The sequence below is a fragment of the Monopterus albus genome, unplaced genomic scaffold (genome assembly GCF_001952655.1).
Source record: "Monopterus albus unplaced genomic scaffold, M_albus_1.0 scaffold57.1, whole genome shotgun sequence".
NCBI classification, from domain to species: Eukaryota; Metazoa; Chordata; class Actinopteri; order Synbranchiformes; family Synbranchidae; genus Monopterus; species Monopterus albus.
Genome location: NW_018127937.1, coordinates 180,333 through 196,234, shown reverse-complemented (window position 1 = coordinate 196,234; position 15,902 = coordinate 180,333). Strand labels below are relative to the sequence as shown.

The following is a 15,902-nucleotide window of genomic DNA, read 5'->3' as shown; positions in this document are numbered from 1 at the left end:
AGGTCATTCCCTGCTGCTGACACACACACACAAACACTCTCCTCATGGTGGATCATTGCTCTCCTCTTCTGTGCTGTAGACCTCCGTTGTTGTCCACCAGTTATTAAAGCCCCCAATGAGCCACAGCGCTGCACTGGGGGGCAGGTTTCCTCCTCAGGAAACATGAGAGGTCCCCCTGTTTTCAGCAAACTGTTCTTTAGTGTTGCACTTTGACCTCTGACCTCCAGCTCTGGGAGCTGACAGGAGGCTGTGTAGACACCCTTTTGGAGGACCTACACTCCTCCTCCACCCCCCTCCCTCTGTTTTTTTGCCCTCCCCTGATGTTGGACAGGGTGTCTCCATGGCGACAGGATAAACAGACAATAACAAGCCTCCGCACTTCAGAACTCGTGTGAATGCTGCAACAGAGAGAGAGGTGAGACAGAGGAGGACAAGACAGACAGGTAAGACGCTCTGTGACTGTGTGAATGCTGAAGAATTAGCAACACTTATAGGAGATTGCTGAGATATGTTTAAAAAAATCTGTCCACAAAAAAAACTGGACTGCAGCTGAACTGTTGTTGACAGTAGATATAGAGTCATTGTACTATAGCGAGTGCAGAACTGACAGATGATAAATGTGGACATGCTGACAACAGAAATTTAAGTGTAAACAAAATATAAATACGCAACGTGTTAGTGTAGAACAGTCGTTTCAGCTCTAGTTGGTTTATGCAGAACATGTAGTGCAAAGAGCTAAATAGTGTTGTAATAAATTGTGTGTATGTTCTGAATCATTAGGAACATAAGGTGATTCCAAACACAGACGTAGGTTATGTGCATCTGTTGACAGAGTAGATGCTCAGGACTTTATGTGCACGATGTTACAAACCCACAGCGGATTAATGTTACATGTATTCATGTTTAATATTTGGACTGAACTACAGAAGGGCATGTACACACACAGACTGAGCGAAACCTGCTCCTCTAAAATGTTTTTAATTATTGTTCACAGATGAACTGAACAATTAGGCTTTTTCATATAGTTCTGTAAATGTTGAGTGGCGTGGAGGCTCGCAAGCACATGTTCAGGTCTTCCTGCTCGCCCCTGGGCTGCAGTGTCTCTGGCAGCTGGTTCATATAAACAACCGACTCACTGGTCCTATATGAACACATGTACGTGTTTTTAACATGTTCTTTTCAGCTTGTATTTGAACGGGAGTTAGGCGCAGATTGTTTGGTTTCTGAGCATCCCATTAGCCACAAGGCCAAAATAAAAAATTGCAGCTCTAAATGGTTAAACTCGTGATGTGACTGCCCTGGTCTTATACAGACCATCAGGGCGTGGGAACAGACATGCTTCTATTTTAACCAGCCCAGAAGTCCACACTGGACTCTCCATACCCACATAAGTGTGAGGCGCAGTGTATTTTTACACAAGTCTATTTTCTTCTGTTTTATGGATGCATCTACTGAGTGTTGGGCTCTGAGTTGCACGACACTCAGTGCTGTACCTGAGGACTGAGACTGCTCTCACTGCACCTCCTCTGTAGCACGGTGCCCATGTGGAAACCTGAACTGGAATCCCTAGCCTGTGATCTCGCCTCATTGACACAACATATCAATGACTAACTGTAATGTTAGACATGTCTGCCCATATCCACATATGTTGTCACACCTGGTGGAAAGCTGCTGGACTCTGACATCCAGGCCTCCTGCTTTGCCAAGACCAGGATCAGGACAGATGCTCCTCATAGACCCCGACACTTCACGGTTCACAGTGTGACATCTCTGCCTTGACATGCATGTTTTTAGAGAGGGAAGAGGCAGCTGGAGCTCAGGTGGTGGAGCAGGTTGAGACAGTTGGACTCAGGATGTCCTGCTTGGGACCAATCAATGGCTGAACATCACAGACTGTGTGGACGTCTCTGGACCTGCTGTTCTAGTTCATGAAGGTGCAGCAGCCCCCTCATATGAAAGGCTGCGTTTGCACCATGTCACTGATCACATTGCTCTGAAACAGCTGGTCACAGTGAAGCATGAGGACAGGAGATCTTGTTGTTGTCTGGTTGGTGCAGAACATGGACAGTTTATTTTACAGTAATGAAAGAATAGTTTGGTGAAGCTCTATATATAATTGCTCCTGTCAGACTGTGCAAATGTGACACAGCAATGTTTGCTTCACAGTGATTTTTAAGAAAGAAAATGGAGCCGGAGTTATTCTTTGACAAGAAGCCAGCAGCAGCACAATGAGTTGCAAGCACCAGTGTGTTGGTACAGAAACTCCACACAGACTCACTAAGCATGACAGCCACTGTTGGGGATTGCATGCATGTGTGTGTAAACAAACACGCCTGAGAAACCAGAGTGAGGTCATGTCTCACATGCCAACACAAACAGACACTCTGGTTTCTGCTGCAGAGGTCAACACCTTTGTTTGTAAAATACCTTTAAATAGTAAATTCAGAGGCAGAACTAAGAGCCAGCCTGCCTGCGGGATATTCAGTTTACTCTGACAAAAAAAAAACTGAGAAAAACACAAAGAAAAACATGGGCATACAGCAGGACACAGATAAAATCTCTCCACAGATGTGAAACACATTGATCTGACTCGGTGTGACGCCCGCTTCCTGAGGAGCTCATCATCTCCGGTGTCCGTCCAGAACAAACCTCCATACATCCACTTAGAAGCCAGAGGATCCGGGGCTGCAGAGCCTGTCTGAGAATCCTCCTCTTTCTAAGTTTCCTTTAGTCTCACAGTGATCCAGGGACTGTTGTCTGTACGTCCATGGGACACTGCACACAGGAGCTGCTCCTGCTCATCCTGCTGCTGGTAGTGGGGACACGGTGACCACATGGAAAGAAATGTAGGCTAAAAACAGTAGGCACAAAGGGAACCACAGTACAGACCTGCAGCTGACATTACAACAGACCTGTTGATGGGCTCTTTCTGCCCCGGTAGACTCTTTCAGATGAAATGATCATAAATCTTCTCTCAAACTGAGAAGGTTGTCTATCCATACATGACTGATGACAAATAATGTTTATTTCTAAAAGAAAAGTCCAGGTACAAAAAATGTGGTGTGTGAATCTGCTGATGAGAAGTTGTCACTGAGGCCATTATTTTGTTAGAGAAGAGTGGGGGGGAAAAGATTTCCTTCACAACACATCAGCAGTTTTTCTTTTCATTGGTTTGGTGTTGCAGATATTTTCCTGCCATGGCGGAGAGTGCAGACATGGAGCAGCTCCTGACAGCTTTTAAGAAGTTTGCCATTCATGGAGACACAAAGGCCATTGGGACGGAGCTGAACGGGAAGAACTGGGCCAAACTGTGCAAAGACTGCAAGATCATCGATGGCAAGAATGTCTCCAGCACAGACGTGGACATCATCTTCTCCAAAGTCAAGTGAGTCAGCAGAACAGGTTCAGCTTGTGTGTGGCCTGCAGAGAACTGCTGATACAACACTGCGACATCACTTTTTAAAACTGGACAATTGGAGCTGATTCTGTCTTTTATAAGCACCACCCTTTCCCTGCATCTTAGTGACTAGTGTAGCCAGGCAAAAGACTGAATGTGACACATTTACCCATACCCCAAACTCAGTAAGTTCGGCTAATGAAGCTTAACACATTTGTAAGGTAACCACCTTGCTGTTTTGTGTATTTTGACTGAGAACAGATGTTCTGCAGTACAGCTAACGGGCAATGCGATAAACTATTCACAGTGGGGAATGCGTCTTTATCGTGTGGAGAGGGCTAATGACCCCCACATCCAACTTGTTTTGATCATTAGTTCAGGATCTTTCAGTCTAGGTCATCATGCGTAACTTGGAGCCTCTAATATTTGCCACTGGCCAAATGAGCCTGCTGTGGGAAACAAGATGGCACCGGCCTTCAGTAGGAGTCACGCTTAAAGCAGTTCATAAGATCCCCAGGCCCTCTGTTCAGAATCATTGTCCTCAGCTACTGTAGTCCTTGTGTCCTGCCCATCATCAGTACAAGGTATGTCACAGAAATTAAACTGTGAACTCCATTTGATTTTGATAAGCTAGCAGCTGTATGTTCTTGCAGTGGCTGCAGAGTTGCATGATTTGCTAACTTATGTTGCACTGAAAATCTCATGTTTACAGCTACTGTGCACATTGGCTGTCAATGCAGTAGTATCCATAGAATATATTTTCAGTTAACTATACCTTTAATAGCATTATTTTAAACAAAATGCTTTTGTTTATTCATTTGAAATCTGTTAGTAACTAAAAATGAATTCAATCTGGCATTTTGGTGTCCCAGCTTCTTCTCGAGGTGGCAGTGGGACACGTGACTACACAGCGGGTCCACATAAGATGTGAGGAGAGAGGAATAAAGGAACATATTTTTAAAGACAAGACATCAGTCCTTCATCTGAAGCATACAATCACTAACTGATGTCTGATAAGGGGGCGTGTTGGTCCATAAGACTTTGTGAAGGACAGACCTGCATATCCTTTGACACCCTCAATCCTTGGTTGACCAGAACAACATCTGGGTCGAGATATAATCACATAAGAAATCTGAGATGTAGTTCTCAGGTGGGTCAATGTAACGTTCCATGGAGGTGATGTGTAACCCTGTGAACACTGCAGCATGACACCTTCGTTATAGAGGTGTAGTGATGGATATATTCAGGTGGAGTAGGCGGGGCAGTTTGCTGTACACCCGCCTACACACAGACACAGATATATGGGGCGCGGAACGTAAAAATAGCACTTACACTAGTTTTCCCTCACATTTTGTTACAGCAAGCTGCACACCAAAAGAGCGACTGGACTCAGTAATAGGCAGGACTCAAACTCAGGTCAGAGAAAGATATTGGACAGAGTATGGAAAGGAAAGGAGGTGGCGAGGATCAGACGCGGAGCTGCCGGCGTGGGTCTCGGGCGTTTGGGGCCGCTGAAATGACTGGACCACTGGAGGAGCCGCCCAGGGTCGGAGGAGAGTATTTGGCACTGCGTATAGAGCAGAGAAGGAGATTAGGAGAGGGGACAACAGGCGGATGAGGGTGTGATGAAGTAGAGCACAACACAGGTGACCTGCGTATAGGGAACTGCTGGCTCCGGGCTGGAGAGCGGGCTTGGAACCCAGCGCCGAGGTATGCAGACAGGAACAAGCGCCCACTCTTCACTGACCCAGGCACTTGATATGGACCCCAACCAACGATCGTCGCTCGGCAGCAAGGCCCACGGAGATATAGGCGGCACCAGTTCAAAAAACAGACAGGAGTCCGTCATCAGTTCAAAATAACAGAAGATACTCCTCGCTAATGAGTTCAGAATAAACATAAGATCTCCCCAATAGTCAGTTCCAAAAACAACAGAAGACCTCAAATACAGCCCCGCTCACACCTGACTCTGAGTTTGAGGTCTTTGAGTCAGCATCACTGATTCGAGTTCAGCATTATGGGCGGGGCTGTGTGCTGCACTGTAATAGGGCAAGGCTGTGGAGCTACTAAATATTTAGTTTTACACTTGGCGAGACATTTTACATTTACGTTTACATTTAACATTTACATTTAACATTTACATTTACATTTACATTTAACATTTAACATTTAACATTTACATTTAGACTGTCACATTTAGCTAAATGTGAGAAAACTTGTTGTTCGGCGCCCCATACAGATACACATCACTGCAATCAATCTTATTTCAGTCTGCCATGTAATCGGTAGAGTTTACTTAAGATGGAGAGTTTTGCTCCCCTATTCTGGTCTTGCAGGCAGTGTCTCCTCCCCTCAGCCAACACAAGTGTCCTGTAAAGCTGCACCAGGTCTGGAGATCAGGGCCATTCTTGTTCAGTAACCCATGACCTTCATAGCTCACACAGATGCAGCAGGCAGAGCAGTGATGTCACACTTACACCTTCTGATCAGCATCAAGCATCAGTGTATTGAAGAGTCTTGTGTTTGCTACCAGGTGACCAGTATCATCCAGTCATATTCATACATGTATTAATAAACTATCTCCATCACTCTGCTGATTTGTCATGGCCTCATCCTGAGCAGGGTTGGATGCTACCACTCCTTTCTACTGTTACTACATGTGTGGTGCTCAATTCCTGCAGATCAAAAGCTTCTGTGCTTTCTCCTCTGTCTTCTTACCAGCTGGCTGTTTGTTTCTGTGTGCAGACAGAAGACGTCCCGGGTCATCACATATGAGGAGTTTCAGAGAGCTCTGGAGGAATTGGCTCCAAAGAGGTTCAAAGGTCAAAGTAAAGAGGAGGCGGTGCAGTCCATCTTCAGACTGGTGGAAGGCAGAGAGCCCTCCAACGTGGGAGTGACGGTGAGAGCAGAATTACAACTAGGAGGCTGATGTGGGTGGGTTTTCCCATGGTTCTGTATGAAAATGGACACTATTCTTTTTAGTTTACAGTTTATTTTAAGAAAATGATTTGGGGGGGGGGGGCGCCTTTATTTGTCAGTAGGTCACAGAGAAGTAGAGACAGAAGGGGAGACTGTGACAAATGTCAGTGACCACACACAAACTACTGCTGTTCTACACACACTGTGCATGTGCACACAGTGGGACACTAACATTTGGCCATAGAGGGACTGCATTACATTCCTGATCCAAGCTATAGGACAGTGATCACTAAAATCAAGTGGAAAGACGTCGCTTAATTTAAATTTTTGAGGGCTATTTGAACAAATATTGAAAAGGCTAGTCTTGTTGGTGAAGACATTGAGATACTGTAGGTTAATCTCATTACACATAATCTTCAGTCCTTCAGATACAGAGGTTAACCCATCAAGGTTCAGATTACCCAGAAGCAAGATTTCAGATTTGACTGGACAGCAACTGAAAGATGCTGGCAATAAAATCAGATTTAGCAGAATAACCAGCTGCCAACCACAATTATCACTTTTTCCTAAGAGACATTTATGGCTGGAAATTCAAAAGAGTTTGCTCTAGATGGAGAATTAACAAGAGTGAGAGAAAAGCTTTTTTTTTTTCAGAAAAACTGCCACACCTCCCCCTCTAGCAGACCTGTCACAGGAAAATGCATTGAATCCTTCAAGTGCAGAGGAGTTATCATCTTATCAGTTGGCCAAGACTGTGAAAGCACAATAATATCAACATTTGTTTGTTGAACCCACACTTCAACATGGTCCATCTTTGGCCATAGGCTGCGTACAGTCATATGTATAACACCAAGGCAGCTGTGGTTTGGTGGGTAGTGCCTTGGTTCTGTACCAGAAACAAATTGTGTGTGTAACATACTTAGCCAGATAAAGTGATTATCCTGATCCTATCCCTATCTTTATCCTTATGATGAGAAAAACTATGAATGTCCAGATCGATGTACTGATCAATCGGCGCTGGAACCACTTTCCTCATTCCACTCTTTCTATCTGAGCATTTCAATGTAAGATCATAGTCACCAGTTCAAACCTTGATTTCATCATTTAACTCAGACCTACGTTCAGGTTGACAACTCAAACTTGAATTAAATTTTTTGGTTCCTGTGACGTGGAGTCAGTCATTAATCTAACAAGTGTGTTTAGGGACAGTGATAAAGAACTATGCCTCAACCTTCAGAAGGTTAGTCATGGGGGATTATATGGTCATGATAGCCTTGAGATTTTCTCAGGAATTGAGTTCCTAAAGTGTCAGTACTTCCCGATTTTTAATCATTGCCTTCATAAAGGTCTTAGCTCTGAGGAGTGAGAAAAGATGTCTGAGGATACATGAGTCCAGTTTGCCATTCTGAACCCTTGGTTCTCTGCTGCTGAGGCAGCACATGGGCAGGTGTCACACCTAGGTCTGTTTGCATTTATTTCCTGTCCTCTGTGTTTCTACCAGAAAGTGGCAAGGACAGCAGCGGTGGACCGTCTGACAGACACGTCCCGTTACACTGGATCACACAAGGAGCGCTTCAATGAGAGTGGCAAGGGCAAAGGTCGGGAGGGCCGGGAGGAAATCGTGGAGGACACAGGCTACGTGGGAGCGTACAAGAACGCTGGAACATACGACACCAAGATGAAGACAAAGAAGTAACCAGGCAGGAAGCAATATCTCCTGTTGGGAGCTGACAGGAAGTATAGCTCTTCTACAGTATCTAGTCTGGACCAAAGCTTGACCTTTGACCCTCCGCGTGTGTGTGTGTGTGTGTGTGTGTGTTTGTGTGTTTGAACGGAACAGACTGACAGAGCTTCATGTTGAGCTGCACTCAGATCAGATCTGTAGATCTACAAACTCATCAATATGAAAGACGTGATGCAGTTTGTAATTGAAGAAACATGACTGGGTGTCTCATTATGAAAAGGACAGTCTGTAGCTCCCCGGCGCCCCCCTGTGGCCGTAATGGTTGTTATACACCAGGAATAAGTCTTCATAAACCCATTACTTTAGCCCTGTTCAAACTGGATTTATGTCTGTATAGGGGAGGTAGGGTAATGTATTGCATATGTGGCTAATTTTTCACCCCCACCCCACAACAATTGCTTTTCTGAGAACTGGCTGCTCCTCCTGTCATTTAAATCCACTTTAAGCTGCACTGTCAAATTTTAAAGTGGACCTCTGGGTTTATTCCTACTAATTTGACTTTTGTGTAAGAAATGGAGAAATGTGGAAACATGCTAACACCAGCACAGAGTCCAGTTTGGGACCAGTATTAAATTCATCAGGAGAAAAAGACCCTGAAAGAACCCATCAACAGGTTGCTGCAGGTTTGTACTGTGGTTCCCTTTGTGCCTACTGTTTTTAGCCTACATTTCTTTCCATGTGGTCACCGTGTCCCCACTACCAGCAGCAGGATGAGCAGGAGCAGCTCCTGTGTGCAGTGTCCCATGGACGTACAGACAACAGTCCCTGGATCACTGTGAGACTAAAGGAAACTTAGAAACAGGAGGATTCTCAGACAGGCTCTGCAGCCTCGGCTCCTCTGGCTTCTAAGTGGATGTATGGAGGTTTGTTCTGGACGGACACCGGAGATGATGAGCTCCTCAGGAAGCGGGCGTCACACCGAGTCAGATCAATGTGTTTCACATCTGTGAGTTCACCTGTCACCGAGTCAGGTCTCTGAGATGGAGGCAGACCTTTGACTCCCCTCAGCTCTGCAGCGCCCCCTGAGGAGACTGCTGTTTCTCTCTCTGTTGTCTTTGTACTGCTGAATGTCAGTTGCTGTTACATACAAGATTCTGTCAATTCACAATGGTTAAAATAAAATCCAGAGCCAGGAGTTTGATTGCTGAGGAGAAGCACAGTGAAGATTCATTCCCCACCTCCCCTGCGATGTCCATCCTGTCTGAGTGGAACTTTAGTTGCTTGTAAAGCTTTTGTTAAACTCTGTAACTGCTACAGAGCACCTCAGCCAGCTTAAGACTTCAGTAACATAATGTACATTGTGTACTGTTGTTCTAGCATCAGCATGTTACAGCATTTAGTACCCAAACATCCTCTTAGTTCAGAGTTTCAGCGCTGAGGACGTTTTGAGATTTTCACTCAAGTATTTTTTATCTGCAGCACCGTTTTGATCTGTGCTGAATTAAACTGAAACCTGAACCCATGTTGGCATGTTTGTAACTATATAACATTTGTAGCCTTGTTTTTCTTCTACAGTATAATTATTAATAACTTGCTCCATCTGTCTGAAGTGAATTCATTGAATGAATAAAGGCTAAAATATTTTCTGCTCTTTCTTTGATCTGTTATAGGCTGTTTCACTGCAGAAACGCTTTCAGGATTATTTTGTACAAACCTTTTAACTCTGGTCTCCTCATTTGAAATGTAGATAATTATTAGAGTTCCAAGCTCCTAAAGGCTTATCATTTGTAGAGGATAGCGAAGCTACAAAGCACAGCACTGGTACTTAAAGTGCCCAAGGCTGCCCATTTTGCTAGTGTCCAGCCATTTAATGTTTAATCTTGGGTACCTCTAGATTAACTATATCTATCTATCTAAATAAATGGAATGAAAATATTGATTGAAAAGCTGAATATATTGATTGAAACTTGAGAATATGGATTGAAAAGCTGGATATATTGAATGAAACTTGAGAATATATATAATGAAAGTCTGAATATATATATAATGAAAAGCTGAATATATGGAAAGAAACTTGAGAATATTCAATGAAAGTCTAAAGTGGCTATTGCGACTATGCTTTAAGGCAGTTTGCAGACACCTGTGAGTACAACTTTTAGCGTTAAGGTTCTTTCTGTAACGTTGGTACTACTAGCCTGGTGGCTAGGAACAGTCTGGCTAGTAAGACTCGCTACATTTGGCCGTCCTCGATTAAACATTGAATAAATGTAGTCATCAGCGGTACGATATTGGGTGGGGTTTATGGTATTATCTTGGGTGCTGCACGCATTGGCCAGTGTGTTAATTATTTCTTCGTTATTTAGGATGGCAGCCACTAAATTTCTTGTTGACTGGCTCATTGTCAACTTCACAGTAGACTGAGCAAACGAAAAACACCGAGTTAAAACACAAGATGGCGCAAGCTAGTAACATCGTTCAGTACTCAACCCATCCAGGCTACAGACTGTTTGTCGGGCAAAAGATACAGGGCAGTGAAGACACACACTAACAGGCTAAGGAACAGCTTCTTCCCTGGAGCTGTAGCCTGGGTTACACCCCGCTCCCTCACACACACACACACACATACCCAATCCCACACACCCACAGCTCCAAAAGACTGAAGACTGTAATAACCAACCTGCCCCCAACCTGCTGCTAATGCATGTAGCACCTTACATTTTACTGACATTAACTAGTACATTGCGTGGCACTGCTTTGCACCGTTTTGCATCATGCCAACAACACTGTACACATATGCCATTGTATACATTTGATGTTGGGTTTATTGTTGTTGCTTATATTTCTATTTCTATTGTAACTAATTTGTTTTATTTAGATTCTTTTATCACTGCTGCTCACTGAGAGCTGCCAAACCAATTTCATTGTACAACTACAATGACAATAAAGTCTCTTTCTTTATCTCTAAAGGCTTTTTCTATTTATGTATTTATTTACATGTGAGACTTACAAAAAGCACAGCTGTAAATGCTAAAGCAAATGATGGCTGAATTCCACTTTTAGGCATGTATGTTTAAGCTTAATGCAGTAATGCTGAAATTTTCTTCCAACATCAGTTACCTTGCTTTTTTCTGAGTTCTCTTGTTGCAAAGCTCCAAAGATTGCTTAAAAAGGAAGGTGATCACTTCTCCTAATATTACATTACTGTATATTTGAAACACTGTCATACACTTAAAAGGTACGTAAGATGAAAAGTGAAAGCTCATTCTCCACCAAATCAGTTTCAGTGAACTGTAAAAGCCCCAAGAAACTTCAGTGATGTCACTTTTAGTTGTAATCAGCCTGTTTCATCCATTTGCTTGATATATTTTAAGTGACATTAAACCACCAATCATGTTAAAAAAAAACTTTATTGTGTTCCAGAGAGCATGTTTCCAAATCATCAAACCAAGCTACAGAGACCAGTACTTGCATGTTTTATTTATTAGATCAGTTCCTTCTGGTGCTCCCTGCTTCTGTCATAAGCAATAAACTCAAACATCTACACAAGCTATTATCTCTGGCTGTTGTCAGTGATAAATGCAGCATGATCAAATCCAAATAGTCTCGTTCTCTTAGCTGAAATGAGCTAAGAGGATCTCTTAGCTGAAATGAGCTAAGAGGAAGGCACAATGGCACACAGCAATAGATGCTGCTGTGTTGCCTGGCACGTGTGTGTGTGCTGGATGAAGTGAATGCTTTGGGGAGTGTTTTGTCTGCTAGTGTGTGCAGTGTGTGTAATTGTGTTGGGCCTTACCTTATTTGGATAGTAATTACAGCTTAATGTCTGCTACACACGCACAAACATCCCACCCACTCTCAAATGTTTGTATGCACATACCTCATTATGTAACACATGTTCCAACACACACACACACACACACACGCCATCTTAAACCAGTGGCTTGTCCTGCAGAGAGACAGGTCTTCCCTGATCTTGACAGGCTATTCTGCAAGTGGTGGCATGCAGCCTGTGTCTCTGTGCATGTTAAGTGATCTATGATGACACCGAGACACATAAAGACACTTGAAGTTGCATTCGTGATAGTCTTCTGCCTGAAGACTGTTGCATTGCAGGTGTGTGGGTTCATTTGCCCTTTGTGTGGTTGTTAAGGGGCTTAGATACTGTATTGTCCAGGCCAAAATGTTTGACAATTGTTAAAATGATGCATACAGTACTAGAACCCCAAAGGCTATAATACAATTGAGCAGCACTATTTTTCAAGGTACTGTTGGGTTTTATGGGAGATGTGGTTTTGTTTTACAGAGGAACAACTCCAGTTAAAGTACCCAAGCAGCAGCCATCCTGACTTGATGCATGTTACCATGGTATTTTAAAGTATACAATTTAGTATTGCACTTCCATAAAGTTGGGGTACTTACAAGAGATGAAAATCAAAGCAGCAGATGCTGACATACTGACACACTTGCGTGTCTGTATGTATGAACATGTGTATAAAAATAAAAATAAAAATTTCCCACTTGCCCCGCTTTGGGGGCGGTCTTATTCCTTCCTTCAAGCTTGGGTCCTTTACCAGAGGCCTGGGAGCTTGAGGGTCCTGCGCAGTATCTTAGCTGTTCCTAGGACTGCACTCTTCTGGACAGAGATCTCAGATGTTGTTCCTGGGATCTGTTGGAGCCACTCTTCCAGTTTGGGGGTCACAGCCCTCAGTGTTCCTGTTACCACGGGGACCACTTGTGCCTTCACCTTCCACATCTTTTCTAGCTCCTCTTTCAGCCCTTGGTATTTCTCAAGCCTCTCATGTTCCTTCTTCCTGATGTTGCTATAGCTTGGGATTGCTACATCTATCACTACAGCCCTCTTCTTCTGTTTGTCCACCACTACTAAACTAAGTCCGGTTGGACTTAGTAGTCAGTAGTCAGTTTGTATCTGGAAGTCCCACAGGATCTTAGCTTGGTCATTCTCAACCACCTTTGGAGATGTATCCCATTTTGACTTTGGGGCTTCCAGCCTGTAATCAGTACACATGTTTCTGTACTGAGTACAAGCTGGAGAAAGTGTCTGGAGAGAGGGAAGTCTGGGCATCTCTGCTTAGACCACTGCCCCCGTGACCTGGTCTCGGATAAGTAGAAAAAGATGGATGGATGGATGGATGGATGACCTGCCTGCTAGCATGCACCCCGCTGTTATGTGCTGGATTGTCTCAGGGGCATCTTTGCACAGCCTATACCTGGGGTCCTGCCTGGTATGGTAGAGCCCTGCCTCTAATGATCTTGTACTTAGAGCCTGTTCTTGCAGAATAGGGAAGCTTAGTGGTAAACACTATTGGCTTTGGCATGGAAGGTTGGGGGTTTGAACCTTGGTCAGGGCATGGTCAATATCCAGCGTGGGCCCCTAGGCAAGGGCCTTAATGCTAGATGTACATGTATGTACATATACTGCATGTCCCATCCTATACATTTTTCACAACACCGTCCAGGCTGTACTCTTAATTATATACGCTACGTGTTTTTTTCATACACTGCATTTTTATTTATTGTAAATATATCATTTTTAGCACTTCTGGTTAGATGCTAACTGCATTTAAAAGGGCACCCATAGAAAACCTCCAGCTCAGCCTGTTACAACTCATAGGACACAGCATCTTTATCATTTAAACAACTTTTACAATGCAGGACTTTTCCTGGTAGCACTTTCTACACTATGATATTGCTACATTTGAAGAAAGGGATCTGGATGACTCTTCCACCACTGCTATTTAATGGCATTTGTTGATGGTATTTATAGTTTCTCCATTAACATGTATCTATAAAAGTGAGATTTTGTGATAATAGCTTAAATACTCAAATTCACATAAAAACACAAATAAAACAGGGAATGGTGCAGCTTAATAAAATCAAAATGTGAAGCCATCTAAAAGATAAAATCCAACAGAAAACACACCCTGCTTTAATACACCTTCAGAGAAAACACCTTTCTTCTCTTTTTCACCATGTTTAAAGACACACTTGAGGATATAGATGAACGTCCATCTGTATGTCCAACACTTTGGTCAGCAGTCACATATCTCAGTATCTATCAGTCAGATCATCACTATCAGATAATGCTAAACATTAACCAATCAGCTCTTCAACAGCTGAAAGATATCTAAACACCTGAGCAACAAGACACAGATGTTAGCATCCACTAATCATCAGATGTTCAAGTAATATCCTGATCTTGTTACTACTGTTCACAGGATGAAACCTTTCAGTTGTTAATGACTACATAATCATTCGTGTATCCACAAAATACATTTCACATCTTTAGCCACACTCTCCTGTTGATAATCAATAGATCAAGTTATTGTTTTGTCATATTGTGGATGTACTAAGTCTGTAGCCTGCAGGGAACACTAACACCACTACAGACCTTTAACATTATAAGTTTTCACCATAGCACTTCATGTGCTTCTAGAAAGTTGTTTAAACATCCTGAACAGCAACAGGAATCAGGTCTGACAGGTCTTAGCTGATCCTGGTTTACAGTCCATCCTCACAGTGCTGCTCTGAGGTCAGATCATATGACCATACAAGAACTGCAGTTTGGATTAGCAGCAGTCAGAGAGTAAATCGACTCCTGCTGTCATCCACATGTAAAATCACATAGAGACTCTATAGAATCATTACATAAAACCAGTCAGATTCCTGTGAAGAACATGGAGAATGAAGGTTCGTTTAAAATATTTTGTCATGACTTCTGAATCACTCCTGAATGAGTAAGTGACACCACACTTTATGTTGCCGCCTCCGGTGGGCTTGTCATGAATTAAACAGCATTGTTCAGGTTCTCTGGCCTTATTTTTCAGAGAGCAGATTGAACCTGTCACATGTCTTCATACAGCAGCATACCACTGAAGATGGTGAGGGGCTCCACAGAGTGGGCCAGTTTGCCCATCACCAGGTCGATGCACACCGTGTCCCGATTCTGCAGAGGCAGGATGATGTTGAAGACAGCCAGGGAGCCTGGAGTGGTTTTGGCCTCAGCCACAGGGTTGTTCTCCAGGCCTTCAGGCTGGTAGCCTCCTGAGTCCACCCGAGCCATGCCATAGTTAGATTTGGACAGAACTGCCTCGATCTTCTCATTCTTATGACCTGTCAAAATGGCACTGAAGAAGTAACGTCCATTTACAGGGGCGGTGAAAACACCTGAAGGTGAGAGATCAAACTCAGATTAATACCAAGAAACATGACCAGTCGTTAACCACTGACATAGGGACAGGAGGAACAGGGGATCGAACCACCAACCCCATGGTTAGTAGATGACCTGCTCCATCTGCTGAAATGTTACCTGTCATGTTTACCTGTTCGAGGGTCGTAGTGGTTTCCATCATTAACAAAGATCTTGTCAAAGGTGATGGTTCCAGCTCTCTCCATGGGGACAGTGAGGGCAGCAGAGAATGACAGCCTGGGTATATGAACATCAACACCAGGCAGACCTGAAAATGCACACAGACACACATCGAAGACTATTGCTTCATTGCAGAGTGAAGCAGTCCTAATGACAGGTGATGCAGATCACAGTGAACAAACACGACTGTGATGCTGTTAGCTATTTCAGCCTGTTTAAGTGCTGTGAAACAATGGCTGTGTTCCATTTCCTCGTGCCATCATGCCTCTTGTCATGTACCGGTGAGGGTACGGAAACCTATGTACAGTGGGTATGGAAAGTACAGTATTCAGACCCCCTTAAATTGTTCACTCTTTGTTATATTGCAGCCATATGCTAAAATCATTTAAGTTCATTTTTTCCTCATTAATGTACACACAGCACCCCATATTGACAGAAAAACACAGAATTTTTGACGTTTTTGCAGATTTATTAAAAAAGAAAAACTGAAACATCACATGGTCATAAGTATTCAG

General features: G+C 43.4%; 2 protein-coding genes across 2 annotated transcripts in view; one reads left to right on the top strand and one right to left on the bottom strand.

Moving 5' to 3' along the window:
- Positions 1-43: 43 nt before the first annotated feature.
- tppp3 (tubulin polymerization-promoting protein family member 3) lies at positions 44-8,670 on the top strand. Its single transcript, XM_020602607.1, has 4 exons — positions 44-443; positions 3,185-3,385; positions 6,143-6,296; positions 7,818-8,670. The coding sequence occupies exons 2-4, from the start codon at positions 3,198-3,200 to the stop codon at positions 8,010-8,012; spliced, it is 537 nt and encodes a 178-aa protein (XP_020458263.1). The 5' UTR covers positions 44-443; positions 3,185-3,197; the 3' UTR covers positions 8,013-8,670.
- A 4,894-nt stretch (positions 8,671-13,564) lies between these two features.
- The window catches only part of emilin1b (elastin microfibril interfacer 1b), a 24,765-nt gene continuing 22,427 nt past the window's right edge, over positions 13,565-15,902 (bottom strand). The window contains exons 14-15 of the mRNA XM_020602613.1: positions 15,341-15,475; positions 13,565-15,185 (exon numbers count right to left, since the gene is read on the bottom strand). Coding sequence (XP_020458269.1) covers positions 14,863-15,185; positions 15,341-15,475 — 458 coding nt within the window. The 3' untranslated portion in view covers positions 13,565-14,862. The remainder of the gene's footprint in view (positions 15,186-15,340; positions 15,476-15,902) is intronic.

Coding starts and splice junctions, on each gene's coding strand:
- tppp3 (XM_020602607.1), top strand. CDS start 3,198: ATGGCGGAGAGTGCAGACATGGAGCAGCTCCTGACAGCTTTTAAGAAG. Junction 3,386..6,142: donor ATCATCTTCTCCAAAGTCAA/GTGAGTCAGCAG, acceptor TTCTGTGTGCAG/ACAGAAGACGTCCCGGGTCA. Junction 6,297..7,817: donor CCTCCAACGTGGGAGTGACG/GTGAGAGCAGAA, acceptor TGTTTCTACCAG/AAAGTGGCAAGGACAGCAGC.